Source organism: Caretta caretta, chromosome 2 (assembly GCF_965140235.1).
Source record: "Caretta caretta isolate rCarCar2 chromosome 2, rCarCar1.hap1, whole genome shotgun sequence".
Classification (NCBI taxonomy): domain Eukaryota; kingdom Metazoa; phylum Chordata; order Testudines; family Cheloniidae; genus Caretta; species Caretta caretta.
This window is the reverse complement of record NC_134207.1, coordinates 34307789-34326765: the sequence shown is the minus strand read 5'-3', so window position 1 is coordinate 34326765 and position 18977 is coordinate 34307789. Positions and strand designations below refer to the sequence as shown.

The 18977-nt window shown below is 42.1% G+C and overlaps 1 protein-coding gene across 3 annotated transcripts in view; it reads left to right on the top strand.

The window, feature by feature from the left end:
- OXR1 (oxidation resistance 1) overlaps window positions 1-18977 on the top strand; it is a 404974-nt gene that overhangs the window by 310855 nt on the left and 75142 nt on the right. For all 3 annotated transcript variants that reach the window (XM_048841476.2, XM_048841475.2, XM_048841479.2), the window contains one exon: window positions 17215-17399. In XM_048841476.2, the coding sequence (XP_048697433.1) occupies window positions 17215-17399 (185 nt within the window). The remainder of the gene's footprint in view (window positions 1-17214; window positions 17400-18977) is intronic.

The following is an 18977-nucleotide window of genomic DNA, read 5'->3' as shown; positions in this document are numbered from 1 at the left end:
TAACTCTTAAACCATGCTATATGTTTTTATATTAACTTTAAAGGTTTTTTTAAAATGGGAAGTACAAGTAATTCACTTCACAGTAATAGACTGATATTTGTTTCATACATTTTTCCTAAGCATTCTCTCTAGATTCCCAGACTCTTTTTTGCCTTGACACATCAAGAGAGCAGATTTATAATCCAACTAGTTGTGACGGGTTTCCTTGTAGCAACATTGTACGGTGACTGCATGTGCCTTGTGGACATGTAGGTTGTATAGCCCTCCCATACTAGCAGTCCCTAAGGGTGGCTTCCTAATTGGTCTCTGATGACCATATGTATGTACTTGTCTTTAAGTACATATTTCTTGTTGCCTTAAAATTTTAGGGTTTTTTTTAGTTTGTTAGGATTATAAATAGTCTTTGCTTCCACTTTATTTTTAATTTGTATATATAAATGAAATTTTAAAATCTCATGCAATTGAAGTATCCCAAGTATAGCAAAATGTCCCTTGTAGGGCTAGAGCATGTCTTCTGAAGCAAATGTCCTGGAGGAAATGTCCTGAAGTCTAATAAGCTTTAGCCCAGTTCACAAGTATTGGAGCTCTGTCCAAGTATGCTGGAGGCAACCAGTTGATCTACTAGGAACTGAGATTTTCCTCTAAAGCCTTCAGCTAAGTCCACTAGTGAAGAATTCCATGTCACAGAAATGAATGGGTCTAGGAAGTGGATTAGCAAGTCCTGGGGAGTCTGAGGTGCTTTGTCTTAACGTAGGCAACTTATTCAGCTTGCATTCAAAGTCCTTTGGGTTGTTTTCTGAGTATGCTCTTTCAGCCTTCTGGGCTATAGATAAAGCTTCTGTTATTCCTCAATCCAGGCCTACACTAGGAGCACTTAATTGATATAGCTATACAGTATAGTGTATTGGCAAAGCATGGTTAGTGTGGAGTCAGCTGATGTAGGCCAAACTGCACTTCTGCCAGTATATCTTATTCCAGCAGTCCCCAAGTGAAATAAGCTATACTGGCAAATTTGGCCCAGTATAATTGCATCTATATTAAGTACAATTGAAATTGCCAGCACGGCTATGTTGCTGGCAGCTTGCACCTCATCACATCCCTGAATGACTTAGCTATGCTGGCAAAATTTTTATAGTGTAGACCTGTACTCATTTTACCAAAAAAAAACTGACTTTGCTTGTAATCCAGTGTGGTCCACAGTGGGTTTACTTCACTCCGTGTCCTCCTCTCCTAGGTGGGACTTTAAGTTGATGGGATATCTCTTTGAGCTCTTACTAGCTTTCCCTTGGGTTTCTGTAAAGTACACTTTTCAAATTTCCATATTCTCAGGTGGAAGAGTGAGAACTGCAGGTGTTGGTTAAGAACTTTCCATTCCAAAGGACAAAACACCCCTGCTTCTTTCTTCAAGTTACTCCCTAAAGATCACCCAGTTACCTTGCTATTCTTTGTTGCTTTGATTCATGTCATAGAATAATAGAAGATTAGGATTGTAAGAGACCTCAGGAGATCTAGTCCAACCCCCTGCTCAAAGCAGGACCAACCCCAACTAAATCATCCCAGTCAGGGCTTTGTCAAGCCAGGCCTTAAAAACCACTAAGGATGGAGATTCCACCACCTCCCTATGTAACCCATTCCAGTGCTTCACCGCCCTCCTAGTGAAATATTTTTCCCTAATATCCAACCTAGACCTCCCCCACTGCAACTTGAGACCATGAATTCTTGTTCTGTCATCTGCCACCACTGAGAACAGCTGAGCTCCATCCTCTTTGGAACCCCCTTTCACGTAGTTGAAGGCTGCTATCAAATCCTCCCTCACTCTTCTCTATTGCAGACTAAATAAGCCCAGTTCTCTCAGCCTCTCCTCATAAGTCATGAGCCCCAGTTCCCTAATCATTTTTGTTGCCTTCTGCTGGACTCTCTCCAATTTCTCCACATCCCTTTCTGTAGTGAGGGCCCCAAAACTGGACGCAGTTGTGGCCTCACCAGTGTCAAATAGAGGGGAATAATCACTTCCCTCGATCTGCTGGCAATGCTCCTACTAATGCAGCCCAATATGCTGTTAGCCTTTTTGGCAACAAGGGCACACTGTTGATTCATATCCAACTTCTCGTCCACTGTAATCCCCAGGTCCTTTTCTGCAGAACTGCTGCTTAGCCAGTCGGTCCCCAGCCTGAAGCAGTGCATAGGGTTCTTCCATCCTAAGTGCAGGACTCTGCACTTGTCCTTGTTGAACCTCATCAGATTTATTTTAGCCCAATCCTCCAATTTGTCTAGGTCACTCTGGACCCTATCCCTACCCTCCAGCGTATCTACCACTCCCACCCTCTCTTGCAAAGTCAAGCTGTTTGCTCTCAGTATGCATTATATAGACATGCGTTTTTTCTATTTTGAAAAGGGTAAGGGCATTGTGATAGGGTACACAAATCTCACAGTGGGCCAGAAAGGATTAAAGGACGGTACTGGGCACAGGTAGCCGTGCCCCACCAGCCCTGAAGAGCATGCTCCAACTGGAGACACAGGTTTGAACAGGGATCAACCCAGTTTAGAGGAGAGGAGTACAGACCAACCCTGAAGTCTCCTGACAAGGGGGCAAGAGAAGCCTCTCTGAGGGAAGAGAACAATATGCTGAGCCCGATTGGGGCTGATTGTTTGGTTTCTTTTTCATTTTTCTTTTTTCCTTATCTGGGACCAGAAGCTGAGGGAGGAAAGAAGTGGTAGGAAGTACCCCAGGGAGGATAACTCAGAGGCAAAACACTGTTGACCCTCTTAGGTCTCTTTGTCAGGCCCTGATGGAGTGGGTGGACCCCAGGCTCCCCTTCCACTGTCCTCAAGACTGGGTGGGCATTAGCCAGTAGGCGATGCAGCCCACTAAAGTCCCCGTTACAGGCATGTTTACAGAAACAATTCATGTGTTTGTGGTCATGTCTAAAAAGACCACGAGGTAATCTTCCTCTTACAGAGTTAATCCATCATGAATAGAGCTCCATGACTTCTGCAGCGGCCAGTGTACCTGACCCCATGGCCCCCTAAGCAGGTGGCCCTGGAGACAGCCACACTGGCCGTAGCTGGAGCAGCTCTGCAGCCAGCCTCTTGGGCAGCCCCACAGCCAGCTGTTCTGGGGCCAGCCTCATCAGCTGCTGTTCTGGTGACCCCGGGCAGCTGGCCCTGGGGACCTCCTGAGCAGCAGCCAATGCAGGTGTCCCTGGAGGCCACCTGAGCAGCGGTCCTGGAGCAGCCACTGGCCCCACCCCCAGGGCTTCACCCCCCCCCCCACCACCCACCCCTGGTGGCAGTGGCCAGAACAGCCACTGGTACTGCAGGCTCCTCTGCCGGGGTTCCCTCTGGCTGCTGGGGCTGTGGGCTCCCCACCGCCCCCACCAAAAAAGATTCAATCGTTCATATTTATGGTATAAGTCGTGAACAAGTCACTGGTCATGATTTTTTGTGTTTTGCCCGTGACCTGTCTGTGACTTTCACTAAAAATACCCAGGATTAAATTGTAGCCTTAATCCTGAAGTTTTCAGGCCTCCCTTTTATTTTGAAGTCTAGACTTCTGGATTTCTACGTTCCGCTCTTTGGAGTTTTTACCCTAAATTCTAAATCCTCTCTTTTGGTATGTTGAAGTATTTCCTGCACCTCTACTTGACTGGGAAACCTTCAGAGTTGGTAGGTGGTTGGTTCTAATAAAATCTTTATTTCTCCATATTGAACCAAAATTTCCTTCTGTTGTCTGGGGATGGAAGAGGGTCCCTTTCAGTTGTGCCTAAGGGATTTAGGAGTACAAGTCCAGCTGGTTGAGGTGGTGGAGTCAGAGGGTGGGATATTTGCCAGTGAATGCCTTACTGCTAAAGGATGAACTAGCATTCGGCTGAGCCCTCAAGGGTTAACACGTTGTTAATGTAGCCTCACACTCTACAAGGCAGCATGAATGGATGGAGGAGAGACAGCATGGCAGAGAGAGACACACTGTCTGTGTGTGTGTGAGTGTGTGTGAGAGAGCGAGAAACTCGCATTGCCCTTTTAAGTACACTGCCTTTTTTAAGTAGATCAGCAAATTGAGACAGCAGCTGCTGCCAGCAAGCTCCCTCCATCCTGAGCCCTGTCATTTCCCCCACATTCTGTAGAGGTGGGGCACAGGAGAGGTGGACACCCTGACAATAGCACCCTTCTTCCTCTGCACAGCAAGCAGGAGGCTCCTGGGAGCAGCTCCAAGGGAGAGGGCAGGAGCAGCACATGACAATGGTGGTAGGGACAGCTGAACTGCCCGGCAATTGATAGCCTGCCAGGTGGCTGCCGCACAGGGAACTTAGGGGAGCTGACAGGGGGTCTGCCGGTCCACCCTGGTTCCAAGCCCCCACCAGCTAGCTCCAAGTTAGGAGTTACTGTAGGAGGCACTTTCATGGTTGCAAGGACAGATCCCTGTCCAGATCTGCCTGTAAAAGAAGGGGTCCCTTCCTGAGCCTGTCCAGGCCTTTGTGTACAGATCTGATGACTCTAGGACCTCTAAAGACCTGGAGGGTAAAGCCTGTAAGAAAATGGATCAGTTAGCGCTGTTGATGGCTTCAGCTCTGAAACACAAGGACCGATACCTACCAGCTCCATCCAGAAGTGTGGGACCTGATTCTTACTCTGTGCCGGCCCGTCCTTCAAAGGCCTGCCCCACTACAACTTCCCAAGATACATCCTAGCCATCAGTCCTGACTGTCGGAACGCCCCAAACACTGGGTCATACAGACACCTACACTACGGCGGAGGATATTTTGCTCCCTTACCCTCTGTCTCCTCTCCGGCCCAGTCCTCCTGAGAGAGATTGCCACACTGGAGGATGAAACTGCATCGGCGACCTTAAAACATCTCCTCTCCAACTCCCAGGCAGGAGTACCCACCCTCTGGTACTGTCGGCTCCACCAATGGAGAGAGAGCAGTTCTTAGACTGAGTCGTTCACTCTGGCTGATCCATCATCTCCTATTGTAAATCTGAGCCCTGACAGGCAATCAGATCTGAACAGCATCGTGCCAAATATGACTTTCCTAGGGGCTGCTGGTACCTGATATCATGGGTTCCCTCCATCCAGTAAGTCCCTCCTTTTGGCCTTATCGGGGAGGTGCCCCAGCTCCATCCATGAATTATACCACAACTCTCCAATGTTGCATCCACTGATCTGTCAGAGGACGAGGAAGAGAACACTGATCTGAATCTGCAGGTATCAATAAGAACTAGGGCTGTCAAGCGATTTAAAAAAAATTGTGATTAATCGCATGATTAAAAATAATAGAATATCATTTATTTAAATACTTTTGGATGTTTTCTACATTTTCAAATATATTTCAATTACAACACAAAATACAAAGTCTACACTGCTCATTTTATTTCTGATTACGAATATTTGCACTGTAGAAAAACAAAATAAATAGTATATTTCAATTCATCTAATACAAGTACTGTAGTATAATCTCTTTATAATGAAAGCTGTACTTAAAAATGGAAAATTATGTACAAAAAAAACTACATTAAAAAATAAAACCATGTAAAACTTTAGAACTTACAAGTCCACTTACCACTCAGTCCTACTTCAGCCAATCGCTCAGACAAACAAGTTTGTTTACAATTTGCAGGAGATGCTGCTGCCCACATATTGTTTACAATGTCACCTGAAAGCGAGAACAGGCATTTTCATGGCACTGTTGTAGCAGGCATCGCAAGATATTTGTGCCAGATGCACTAAAGAGTCATATGTCCCTTCTTGCTTCAACCACCATTCCAGAAGATATGTGTCTATTCTGATGACGATGGGTTCTGCTTGATACCGATCCAAAGCAGAGCAGACCAACGCATGTTCATTTTCATCTTCTGAGTCAGATGCCACCAGCAGAAGGTTGATTTTCTTTTTTGGTGGTTCGGGTTCTCTAGTTTCCGCATGGGAGTGTTGCTCTTTTAAGACATCTGAAAGTATTCTGCACACCTCGTCCCCCTCAGATTTTGGCAGGCATTTCAGATTCTTAAACCTTGGGTCGAGTGCTGTATCTATTCTAAGAAATCTCATATTGGTACTTTCTTTGCATTTTGTCAAATCTGCTGTGGAAGTGTTCTTAAAAAGAACATGTGCTGGGTCATCATCCGAGACTGCTAGAACATGAAATATATGGCAGAATGCAGGTTAAACCGAACAGGAGATATACAATTCTCCCCCAAGGAGTTCAGTCACAAATTTAATTAACACATTTTTTTTTAATGAGCATCGTCCGTGTGGAAGCATGTCCTCTGGAATGGTGGCTGAAGCATGAATGAATGAACATATGAATGTTTAGCATAGCACATAAATACCTTGCAACGCCAGCTACAAAAGTGCCATCCGAACACCTGTTCTCACTTTCAGGTGACATTGTAAATAAGAAGCAGTCAGCAGTATTTCCCGTAAATGTAAACAAACTTGTTTGAACAAGCAGTAGGATTCAGTGGACTTGTAGGCTCTAAAGTTTTACATTGTTTTGTTTGAGTGCAGTTATGAAATAAAAAAATGTACATTTGTAACTTACACTTTCAGGATAAAGAGATTGCACTACAGTATTTGTATGAGGTGAATTGAAAAATACTATTTTACTTCATTTTTACAGTGCAAATATTTGTAATAAAAATATAAAATGAGCACTGTACACTTTGTATTAGAAATCAATATATTTGAAAATGTAGAAAAACATCCAAAATATTTAATAAATTTCAATTGGTATTCTATTTAACAATGCAATTAATCGTGATTAATTTTTTAATTAGTTTATTTTTTTGAGTTAATTGCATGAGTTAACTGGGTTTGACAGCCTTAATAAGAACCTCATCCTTGTCTCCTAATGAAGCTGTCATTCCATCCTCACCATCTCTGCCTGAGAAATATAGGCAGTACCAGTAACTACTTCAGAGGATAGTCAGTGACCTCCGTATAGCATTGGATGAAGTTCAGGACTCTCAGCACTGGCTCCTAGCTGTTCTGCAGCCTACAGATCCAAGCAAGGTGGTGCTCCTGGTTAATGAGGCCAGCATGGAACCAGACCGAGTGGTCTGGCATACCCCAGCATCATGTGCCCTCACATCTAAGAAGGTGAGACACTATTTTGCCAAAGGGGCTGAACTTCTTTTCTCCCAAGTACCTAACTCCCAGGTTGTTCAGGTAGCCAGAGAGAGAGCTAGATGGCGGTGTGAGGTGAGAGGCAAAGTGTTGTCATGGGTCAAAAACTGGCTAGGAGACAGAAAGCAAAGTGTAGGATTAAATGATGAACTTAAACTTTTGCCATGATTAAACATGGGTGCAAGGGGGTCTCAAGTTTCCGAATGTCGTAGTGGAGCAGTAGCTCCGCTACAGTTAGGGTTGAGAGTTATTTGAAGGTGGGGATCTCAGACCGGCTACCTGCTCCTCTGGCCTTTGTGGTTCCAGAGGGGGGTGGGGCCCAACTGCTGCTGATGGCCCTGGGGGAGGGGGCTGCTGCTGCCCTCCCCTCCACCAGCTAAGTCACTACCCAGGAGGCTGTGGCCACATGAAAAGCCCCCTGATGACAATGGTGGCCGCATTTGAGAAACCAGCCCTTAGTAGTTTTCAGAGATTGTGTGTGTTCATGTTCCTTGCTCTCTGCTTGTGTTCTTCAAGGGCTTCTTTGAAGGTTTTGCCTGGAGACTAAAACTTCTGGTTTAAGAATGATACTTGAAAGCGCTCTAAAATCCACATGAAGATTCTGATTTTATTTTTGAAGTGTTTTCAAGGAAATCCACTTTATTTAATTTGAGAAGATGAAATACTTGAGGTCACAAGCAGTTAAGGTAAATGTAATCTTCCTGAACAATGGGAATCAGTTTGACCAAACAGAATCAAGTCATTGGGGTCACTTGATCAAGGGATTCCTAAAAAAACAGTGTGCCTAACATGAGCTGCTACTAGCATTTCCACATTCTCTAGCTCTGTACCAAACGTTTTAAGAATATGGTGGTCAGACCGGGGGGTGGATGAGCAGGGAGCAGATGGGGAGAAGGATTTGGAGCATTGGAGAGAGAGGGACAGAGAGAGTGTGTGTGGGGGGGGGGAGTGTTGGGAGCATGAGGGTTTGGGGCCTGTCTCCTTTTCCAGCCCTTGCACCTTAGGTTTGTGTTCTGACCCAGCTGCTGAAGAGCCAGCACACTCCTAGACAACTACCCTGATTAGTTCAAACACTAATTTTTTGAAAATCCAGTTTAATGGCTAGATCTTTGACGAGGGAACTGGGTGTCAAAAAAAAGTAGCTTTTCTGTGATTCCTCAACAAATATTGTCGTCAGAGACCTTTGCTCTCTGGGAACACTGAAGCACTTACAGAAAAGAGCCATAAAGAGGAAAGCTGGGCACCTTCTGCTCCAGTGACATATTTGAGGGGGAAGGGAAGTAGACTCATTTCTGTCTTTCCCCTCTCCTGCCTGATTTCTCCCCATGGCTTCTCCACCAGCCCAAGGGAGGGGGCTCTAGGTCTCCTTTTTCCTCTACTGTTCCCCCCCTTGGGGGAGGAACCAAGAAATACTCATTTCTCCATGCTGCTTCCAGTAGTGGGGAATGGGCTCCAGGCTGACCCTTCTTTCCTGCTCCTGTTGTTTCTAGGGGAAACGGGGAGGTCAGAGCAGTACAGGAGAGAGTGGGGAAGAAAGGAGGAGGTGACAAATGAAATTCAGTACTGATAAATGTGAAGTAATGCACTTTGGAGGGAAAAAATTGAACTGCTTATGCTTTTTAGGATTCTAAATTAACTGTACTACCACAGGTAAGGGACTTGAATGTCAATGAAGACTTCTGCTCAATGGGCAGCTGGAGTCAAATAGTAAACAATATGGTAGGATGCATAAGGAATGAGATGGTGAATAATAAGGAGAATACTATAAATCCTTTATATAAATCTGTGGTGCGGTCCCATATAAAATACTGTATTTAATAATGAGCACCCAGGTCTCAAAAGGTTACTGCTGTATTCAAGGAGGTTCAGAAAAGGAGAACGGGAATTGTTGAGACAGCACAGGAAAAACTCCCATGAAGAGAAATTGAAAAAAATTAGGAGCCTATCTTAGAAAGGAGGTGAATAAGAGGAGACATGGTAAAAGTATTTAAAATAATGAACGTAGATAGAGAGCTTCATTCACGCCTTATCTCATTACACAAGAACAAGGGGACATTTAATGAAATTGAAAGGTTGCAAATTCAAAAGCAATAAAAGGAAATGCTTTTTCACACAACATATAATTAAACTGTTGTGCTCTCTGCCATAGGAAGTTGATCTTAAGAACTGAAGATTCAAAAAGGGATTAGACACTTCTTTTATATTCACATCCAGAATATTAGAGTGTCAATGTTTAGAAATTTAGTGGAAGGAATATTAAACCTTGTGCTTCAGTGCTTAAGCCAATCTTCAATTACTAGAAATCAGGATGAGATGTAATATAGGAGTCGCACCACTGCACACCTGCATATTTGTCTCATTTTTACACCTTGCTCTCGAGCTTTTGGTGCTGACCACTGGGTCAGACAGGATATTGGACTCAATATGCCTTTGGTCTGATCCAGTCTGGTGATTCCAGGTTTCTAACATGGAAGTAATTGTCTATAAGGAATATGCTTTCATAGAAAATTTTTATTTGTAAACTACTCCTGGGGGAAATCTGCACCTCTGTGTGTATGCAGAATTCATGTCCCTACAGATTTCTTTGCTTCCCTGCAGAAAATGAGAGGGAAGCAAAGAGAAGCTGTAAGAATGGTCATACAACTCTCCCCAGCAGTCATTTCAGGCATCTGGAGCAGCCGATGGAGAGAGAAATCACTGCAGAGGGACAGGACAGGACTGGGGTCACCCCCAACCGGTGGCTCCTACCCTGCTCTGGACTCAGCTGCTAGTGCGGGTTGGGGAGGATGGGACTTATTCTTCCCCTGCATGGACCAGCTGGGGCAAGGCAAGATGCAGCCCCAGAAATCTCCTTGACTGCAGGAAGTTCCGTACCCTTCCACCTCCCCACTTCCTGTCCCCATCACTCCTTGCCTATGGGGCGGGGGAATCCCTGTACAGGGAGCTGCTTCCCTCTCCACCTAATCTCTCTCCCTCCCTGCCCCGCCAAGCCCTCAGCATCCAGAACGCCCACTGCACCTGTACCACTGCCAAGCCGCCCCACACACACATCTGGACCCCAACCCCTGCACCTAGATGGCCCCTGCACTCAAACCTCCACCCCGATGAGACTCCCGACGAGTCCCCTGCACCTGGATCCCCATCCCAGTGAGCCACAACCAGCTTCACCCAGACCTCCACCCCACCAAGTCCCAGTCCCTCTGCTGAGCCCCAACTACCTTCACCTGGACTCCCCTGCAGAGTCCCATTGCCCCACACCTGGACCCCCCCATTGAGCCACCCATACCCAGATTGCCCCACACAGAACCCTCTCACACCACATCTGGTTTTCCCACACACACACACACACACACACTAAGTCCCTCCCTACTTGGATTCTGCTGAGCTGAGCCTGTTTGCCCCACACCCAGATTGAAAGCCGTGGGTGGGTGAGAGACTCTGTCCCTCTTGCTTACTATCTTGGTGCACCTGGCATGAAGACGTAGGGCCCTGGGGTGTTTGTGGGGCAGGCCCGACCCTTGCATTGTGTCCGGGTCGGGTGCAGTTCACCGCCGAGTCTGGGTCGAGAGGGAGGAAAGAGGGGCGCTGCAGGGTCATCTTGCACTTCTGTGCAGCCATTGGCCTGTGCTCCCCACTGCCATGCTGGAGCTTCCACATTTATTTATTGACAAATAAAATATGCAAAATTTTGTAGAACTTTAAAATATTGTGCACAGAATTTTTATTATTTTTTTGGTGCAGAATTCCCTCAGACTGGGTGTCTCACTTTCACTCTCTCACACACATTATATCAATCAAATTAATTAGGAGCTAGAACAGCCCAAGCCATTATTTGAGAGAAAGCTCCCATCACTCAAGGAGAATCAGCCAATCTATAATTAGAAATTCTCATGCTACCAACTGGCTAGATCCTCTGAATGCTCCCACATCTTTCTGACCTGGTGCCATAGACCCTCAGAATTTCATGAGTGCCCTACTTTGAGTTTTGCTTTCCACACCAGGCACGATATCCTGTTGCTGAAAGGAGGAACAGAGACCTGCATGCTTTGCACGTCAGTAATCCAACCAAGTTATGTTAACCTTTTGTCGCATTTACATCTCAAAGTATTTTTGTTCCTCCCATCAACCCTGTCACCCTTAGACAAAACTGTGATAGGATAGGACTTTTACAAACTGGGATCCAGAGCTAGTGTTAATGTGTTAGAAAACTTCCTTTTCTGTCAATCAGATAACTAATTGACTAGAAACTAGGCCATAAGATATGAAAAGAGGGGTGGGTGGGTGTGTGTTGCAAAACCACCAGCACAGTTGGCAGCACGCTATTTGATAGTTCAGTTTTTATGCCTTTTCAAGCCTTAACTTCTCTTGAGACTATGTTCTCATCACTAAGGTGGTCTTCGTTCATTGGTAGGGACACTAACAGTAGCAGTACAAGTTTCCATGCGCTTCCTGACCGCTATTGGTAGTCTGTACATACCTATGGTCTCACGTTCCATCAGTTTGGCATATTCAATGAATACTAAATTCACAGTATGTTTATATTAACTATTTATAGCTTATTGTGTGTAATGTATATGAATTGGGGCTGTCAAACAATTAAAAAAACTAATCATTTTTAATCACACTGTTAATAGAATACCAGTTGAAATTTATTATAAATATTTTTGGATGTTTTTCTACATTTTCAAATATATTGATTTTTAATTACAACATAAATACAAAGAGTACAGTGCTCACTTTATTATTTTTTACTACAAATATTTGCATTGTAAAAGGATAAGCAAAAGAGATAATATTTTTCAATTCACACCATACAGGTACTGAAGTATGATCTTTTTATCATGGAAGTGCAACTTACATATGTAGATTGTTTTGTTTTTTGAGTGTAGTTATGTAACATAAACAATGTAAAACTTTAGAGTCTACAAGTCCACTCAGTCCTACTGCTCTTTCAGCCAATTGCTAAGGCAAACAAGTTTGTTTACATTTACAGGAAATAATCTTTTTTTTACAGTGCACATATTTTAACTAAAAATAATAATATAACATGAGCACTGTACACTTTGTATTGTAATTGAAATCAATATATTTGAAAATGTAGAAATACATCCAAAAATATTTATAATAAATTTCAATTGGTATTCTATTATTGTTTAACAGTGCGATTAAAACCGTGATTAATTTTTTGGAGTTAATTGTGTGAGTTAAATGGGATTAATTGACAGCCCTAATTGGAATCAAATGTGTATATAATAAAGCAGACTTATTAGTATAGGTTAGAAATCTGAATGAAGAGAATGTAAAATCAGGAACCATCCGCTATTGAGAAATCCACGATTACACAGGCTTCTTTGTTCAACTTGTGTTTAGTCTGTATGAAAAGGAATTTAATAGGAACGAGTGAGCTCAAATAAATTGGTTAGTCTCTAAGGTGCCACAAGTACTCCTTTTCTTTTTGCGAATACAGACTAACACGGCTGTTCCTCTGAAGCCTGAGCTCTCCTAGTTTGTATACAGAAGAGCTGTAAAGGTTTTGTGAAAGCTGTGACAAAACTAGCATCCCTGAGGAGGAGTGGTTGTGCGTTTTCTTTCACAGCACAGAATGCTTGTTGTCACCCCAGTAACATTACAAATGGGAAAGTCTGACGGAAGTATTAGTGATGTATTGGAGGGCCAGCGTGTTCCTTTTCAACTGCTAAAGCTCTCTATTGTAGAGATAGGGAAGCTGCCACAAGTTAGTTTTTCCTTCAGTGAGAGAAAGAAAGAAAAACCCTTAAATCATTACAGGTGCATAGCTGAATCACAGCAAACAGCTTGCCAACAAGACTTGTTTGCTTAAAACAAAACAAAAAAGCTAGGCCAGCTCTTGGTCAAGAGTTATGAAATCCTACACTAAGTCTGCTTTATCCAAGGAGTCTGGAGTCAGCTGTTCATCTTGTGCTTAAACATGTGCCGAAGAACACTATGGAAGTCTATAATGCACATCTAAGGACCTCCAAGGATTTTTTTTTTCCCCTTGTACTGTCTCCCCAGGCCCTGTAATATGGGGTACTTGGCTGAAGTTAGACCTTAAATGACTGACTTGTACTATTGGCGTTTAGGGAAGGAGCAGAAACATTTTTTTTCCCCAAACTAGGGGCTCACAAGCTTTTTGTATTGCAGCTGTAGAACTGGAAAATTTGTCTTCCAGGCACTTCAAGGGCAGCTACCTAAAGATACCAGTTGCCTTAGTCACCAAGTGTATCTTTTTGATTTGTTTTGGGAAACCTCCAAGTACAATAAAACGCCCTTTCTTTGAGTTTGTCCTCTTCCCCAAGGGTATTCAGATTTTCATGTTGGCTGTAGGCCCACCAGCAGAAAGAGTGCATTTATAATCCCCTGTGCCTCAGTGATTAGCTTATAAAAGCAAAGTCCTATCCAAGTTCGTCAAAACTTTATTCTTGAAATAAATTTTGTCCTTGATACTTCTCTGGAGTAAATTGAGGCAAACTGTTTTAGCTATTGTGGTAATACCTAGTAAATGTGAAAAACATGCTTGTCAGTATGTGGCAAGGTGAACTTTAGCAGAAGTAAACATACAGCTGATTCTTTGCACGTACCCTTTTGGATACTGTTTTAGTCTCTAGGATTCCCTTAACCAGCATAAAAATGGCTTGTAAAATTATTTTGTCTTGGTGATTTGAAATCTGTTTTTCTTACTGGTGAGTGAAATAGCACTTGTATTTTTGTTTTTCACCATCATGTTAAAAAGTGGCAGATGTGGGGTTGAGAGGGTTCTACCTGGCCTGGTAAACTTTCATGACTTTCTTGAAGTGTCTGAGAATCTATAACTGAGAGCATGTGTATGTCTCTCCACTTCAAATAAAGCTGAGCAGTTTGTCAGTGTACGCAGTAACCGTCAAGATGACAACTGTTCACTAATGAAAAATGCTTTGCTTTTAGTGTGGGCATTTTGGGTCCTTCAACACTGTGTCCTTGATGCAGTAAGGAAGAGCTTAGGGTAGTAAACAGCCCAAGTAGAGATAAAGATCCAATCCTGGAAACGTGAATGCCCAGTGCAGGCTATAGTACAACAAATCAGATTTTTATTTTAAGGGTTTGGCGTCGTTTCCCCAAAGTTCTTTTGCTCATGAGACTATGCAGCCTCACTATTCACAGTAAGAAAAGGAGTACTTGTGGCACCTTAGAGACTAACCAATTTATTTGAGCATAAGCTTTCGTGAGCTACAGCTCGCTTCATCGGATGCACTGTTCAGTGTTGATTGTCCTGAAGATGATGAAATGAGGCATGATTGATGGAGAGCTTAGATTATGTTGAAAGCCATAAAGTAGACTTGCTGGGCTTGAATTTGGGGTTACCTTTTTCTTTTAAATCCTCACTCACTTCTGTATCTTTGCCAGCTTAATTTTTTAAGTAATTTTCTGTTCACTGTCGACCAGGCTACAAAGTTAGTCTCAAGCAATGAGTATCCATATCTAGTTAACTCTCTACTCTCCTTAAGACCAGGATTTAAAGAATACTATTTCAAAGTTGTTACATATTTTGAGATCGGTTTTAAGAGCTGTAGCTCACGAAAGCTTATGCTCAAATAAATTTGTTAGTCTCTAAGGTGCCACTATTTTCTTTTTGCGGATACAGACTAACACGGCTGCTACTCTGAAAAATGTTGCCCCTGTGAATATCCTGATTCTGATGTTCCATTCCAGTGAGGACTTTCCTTTTTTTACCTCTGTTATGGTAAACTTTTGGGGAAGACTTGTGTGACTGCTGTACGTGCACTTAAGTACTACAGCAATGTAAGCAGTATAAAAATCCTAGGTATATTTTTAGCCACCATCCAAGTAATTGCAGGGCTTTCTTCTCTTAGAGATAGACTACAGAATCTTCTGTAGTCTAGATCTGATCTAAATGTTTAACTGTGGTTACTACTTAGAACCTCATAATCCTGTGTTGGCCTTCTCTCTGAATCCAGAGTTTGGCTTCTGTTTCCTGGCACCCCAGGAACCGTGATCTTTGCTTTCTCTGCTCTGGGCTCTGGCCACACTTAAAAATAAATAAATTAAAATCCTTAGGATTAAGCTGCAGCAATATCCTTTGTGTAAATTGTTTGTAGGATGCTGAACTGCTACAGTTGCTGCCTTTCAGAAAAGACTTAACCATTGGTAGAGATTAATATACTTCCATGTTTTAAAAGAAGTGAGTGTAAAAATGCCATCACTTTTCTTCAGCAGATTTAGTCTTTGTGCATTTTTGGTTCTTTACTTTACTAGCAAAAAAGCCTTTATTCTCCCACAACTCTGGGTGCCTTGTGGTGCTAAGTAAAGTCTCTTCTGTCTCACATCAGTGGAGTTGTTACTAAAATTGCAGTTGCACAGTCTTTTTATTGATTATGCAGGAATCTGAAACAACACTACTCTTTGTATTATAGGTTGAGTTTACAGAACCTGTAGTTGGGAGGGGGGAGATCGGGAAGGGGAGTGATCTTGTAAATGGAGCAAATTTCACTTCCTAATGCCACTTTTGCCAATCTAAATGCTCATCTTTATCACAAAAGATGTTAAATCCCTGAAAATGTAGTGTGCCTGTGAACTGTTCATTTAAAAGACATTGTCAACTTGAAGTCTAATCACTTAAAAAAAAACCCAGAAGTAGTTTTAAAGGTACTATGCCATCTCTTCAGTTTCCCCTACCAATGTTATGGTATTTACAACTCACTTTCATATTTTTAAAATGTGTATATTTTTCCCCCTGTTGTGTGGATTGGTGGAAAACCCACACAGATGGGCAGAAGATGATGAATGGCTGAAGGAGAAACAGTGAAACTTAGCTATATATAAAGTGCCAGGAAATACACAAAGCAAAACTGAAAAATATTCTCTAATCTTTCTTATAGTAATCTTAGTTGTTTTGTTAGAAACTTTCAGAAAAGAGGTTTAGTTTATTAAACAGTTTCAGTATCTCACCTAGGAGGTGGCTGAATTTCAGTGGTGAAGGATTGAGGCTCTGTATGAATTTGTGATTTCAAAACAAAAACACCAGAATATCTAAAATATCTAATGTAATCTGTTATTAGTGACAAACATTATTACTCTTTGGTGTCTGTCTGTATTATATTTTTAGAAATCGCTTAATTATCTCTTGCATGCATTGAACCAAAGGGATATTTAGTGTAACATTTTAAGTGAACTTTATTTTGTAATATGTTAAATTTAATAATGTAAAAGTAAAATATCTTTTTAAGTTGTATTTTGTAAAGTATTTATTACTTGCATTATTTCTTTATAATTACCTGATTGATGGGTCCATCAATTAGGTAAACCAGAGAGGTTTATGCCAGACACATAGGGTATGTCAACACTGCAAAAGAAGATCTATGACTTGGGCTCTTGCGATGGGGCAAAAAATCCTCCCTTGCCAGGTCTCAGAGGACAGGCCTGAGTCCAAACGTCTACACTGCTATTTTCAGTTGACCCAAGCTCTAATACTCACTGCTGCCTGTTGTCTCTTGCAGTGTAGAGGTACCCATACTTCTGCCACTTAGTATGAGGGGAAGCAGAGGCAAATAGCTAGCATAAAATGCTCTCTCTGGCTTACCTCTGAACTGTACAACTCTGAGAAGGGTCAAGCAGCAAACCTCTGAAACAATGACTCTTAAGTTTCTTCTGAAACTTACTCAGATCCTTATGGTCACCATCTGTAGACGAACATCTCCTCCTTGCCGAGGCTTTGCTTAGCATGCTTGCTGGAATTCTTGAACACACTCAACAGCACAACTAGTGTGTAGAGCCATCAAGTAGGGAAGAGTTGAGATTTTTTTTTTGCCCTGAAAAATGGGCAGCAATGGTCCACATCTACTTGAAGAGAGAAGGTATTCTCTTCAACTATAGGGATTTGTGTGGTTGGTTGCAGAGCACAAGAAGGTTTTGTGGCACTATTGTTAGCTAGCAAAGTTTACTTTAGGATGGACAAGCCCCAGAAAAGATGCTATTCTCGTAGGAAAGGTGTTTCAAAGTAGTTTTCTTTAGTTAAAGAACTGAGGATAAACTAAAACTTGAAGGAAACCTTTATCGCTTTTTTTCCCTCTCGTTTTAGGGTTCGGTCAATGGTGTGCTGCTAGTGACGCCAAATAACATAATGTTTGATCCACATAAAACTGATCCAATGGTCCAAGAGAACGGCTGTGAAGAGTATGGCATCATGTGTCCAATGGAAGAAGTGATGTCAGCTGCTCTGTATAAAGAAATTGTGGACAGCAAAATAAAGGATTCGTTACCCATGTAAGATAGACTAGTATTTGTAAAACTTGGCAAAAAGTTGTATAGCATCTGCATTAGTAACTATATAGTAAAACAGAGTAAACTTTTTTTGAGAATATCAAAGATTAACTTGGAGAGACCTGGAAAACTGCTTTATTATTTTCATTTTCTTGGTTTATTGTATGTTCTACATACATCAAATGAATTATAGCTTCCTTATCTCCTGGGCATCATCAACTATTTAGAAAGTTAGCATTTGGCAATAATTAATATATTTTTGCCCCATATTTACAATTGCTTTCCTATTCTAATGGTTAACAAACTAACTGTTTGATGGTGACCACTGCAAAACACAGTAGTTTTGAAATGGCCCGAAATCCTTGAGTAATTTTAGATAGAAATCTTAGTTATATGCTTCATGGTTGACTTCCAAAGAAGCAAACGTGCCTTTTTTTTTTTTTTTTTTTTTGGTGAAGTATAAACAGGACTGAATTTTTTTTCTGCCTCTTTTTTTTTTTTTTTTTAAAGTAGTATCAGGAATACAGTGAACAGCAAAATAAAGGATTCATTATCTGTATAAATGCTGGAGCACTGGAAAATGGAGCAGGATCTTTCTCACCCTAAAGTCAATTGATGTATAAAAGGAGTCTGAAGCTTAAGCAAAGAGCCTTTTTCCTAAATGTTCATTATGTAATAAGCGTGGGGCTTTTTAGTTTTTGTTTATAAAGCTTTAAATCATCTGTCCCCAAATTCCTTCCTCTCAATTTCTTTGGGTTTATTTTAGTCAATGGGTGTTATCCTGCTAGTTCTCCAGTTGTCCATATTTTGATCAAAAACAGAGTAAATGAGACCTGACTATCTTAACATTAAAACAAGCAGAACTTTTTAAAAAATCGGGCTACTCTTAGAAATCATAAAACAGAAGGGCACAAACACTTTACAGGGTATCTTTTTAGGCTGTTTACCTCCTATGTGTAACTTTTTCAAAAGTGCCTTGTTAACGAATTAACATATATTCTTGTGTTGTAAGTCAAAGGTAAAGCAATACTGTGTCTTTGAAAAAATGCCAGAGGAAGATAACCCGATGATGTGGATCAAAATGCCATCTGTAACATCTGTTCAAATGTATTTTTTTCAAACCACGTACATTTTCAGAGGGAAAACTGACGTTAGACTTTGGCTGTGGCTACACTACAGAGCTTACAGCGGCGCAACTGCGCTGCTGTAGCACTGCGAGTGCAGATGCTCTAAGCTGACAGGAGAGCTCTCCTCTTTATTTAATTACCCCAGCCCCTGCGACTGGGTGTAACTGTGTCGGGGGGAAGAAGCTCTCCCGCCAACATAGTGCTGTCCACACAAGCGCGTAGGTCAGTGTAACTTGTGTGTGCGGGTGTGTGTTCCAAGACGTATTAACTTTGAAATCCACTTCTTTAAAAATCTACTGTAAAACAACATGCCAAAGATCCTGAGAAATCTGAGCTGTAGACTTTGTTTTTTCTGTCACAAGTTCTGTAAACCAAAAGAATGAAAATGGGGGTTTAGAATTTGTGGCTCACTCTGTTAGAGTAAATCAGGGTTTATGCAAGAAGTCTGCAACTC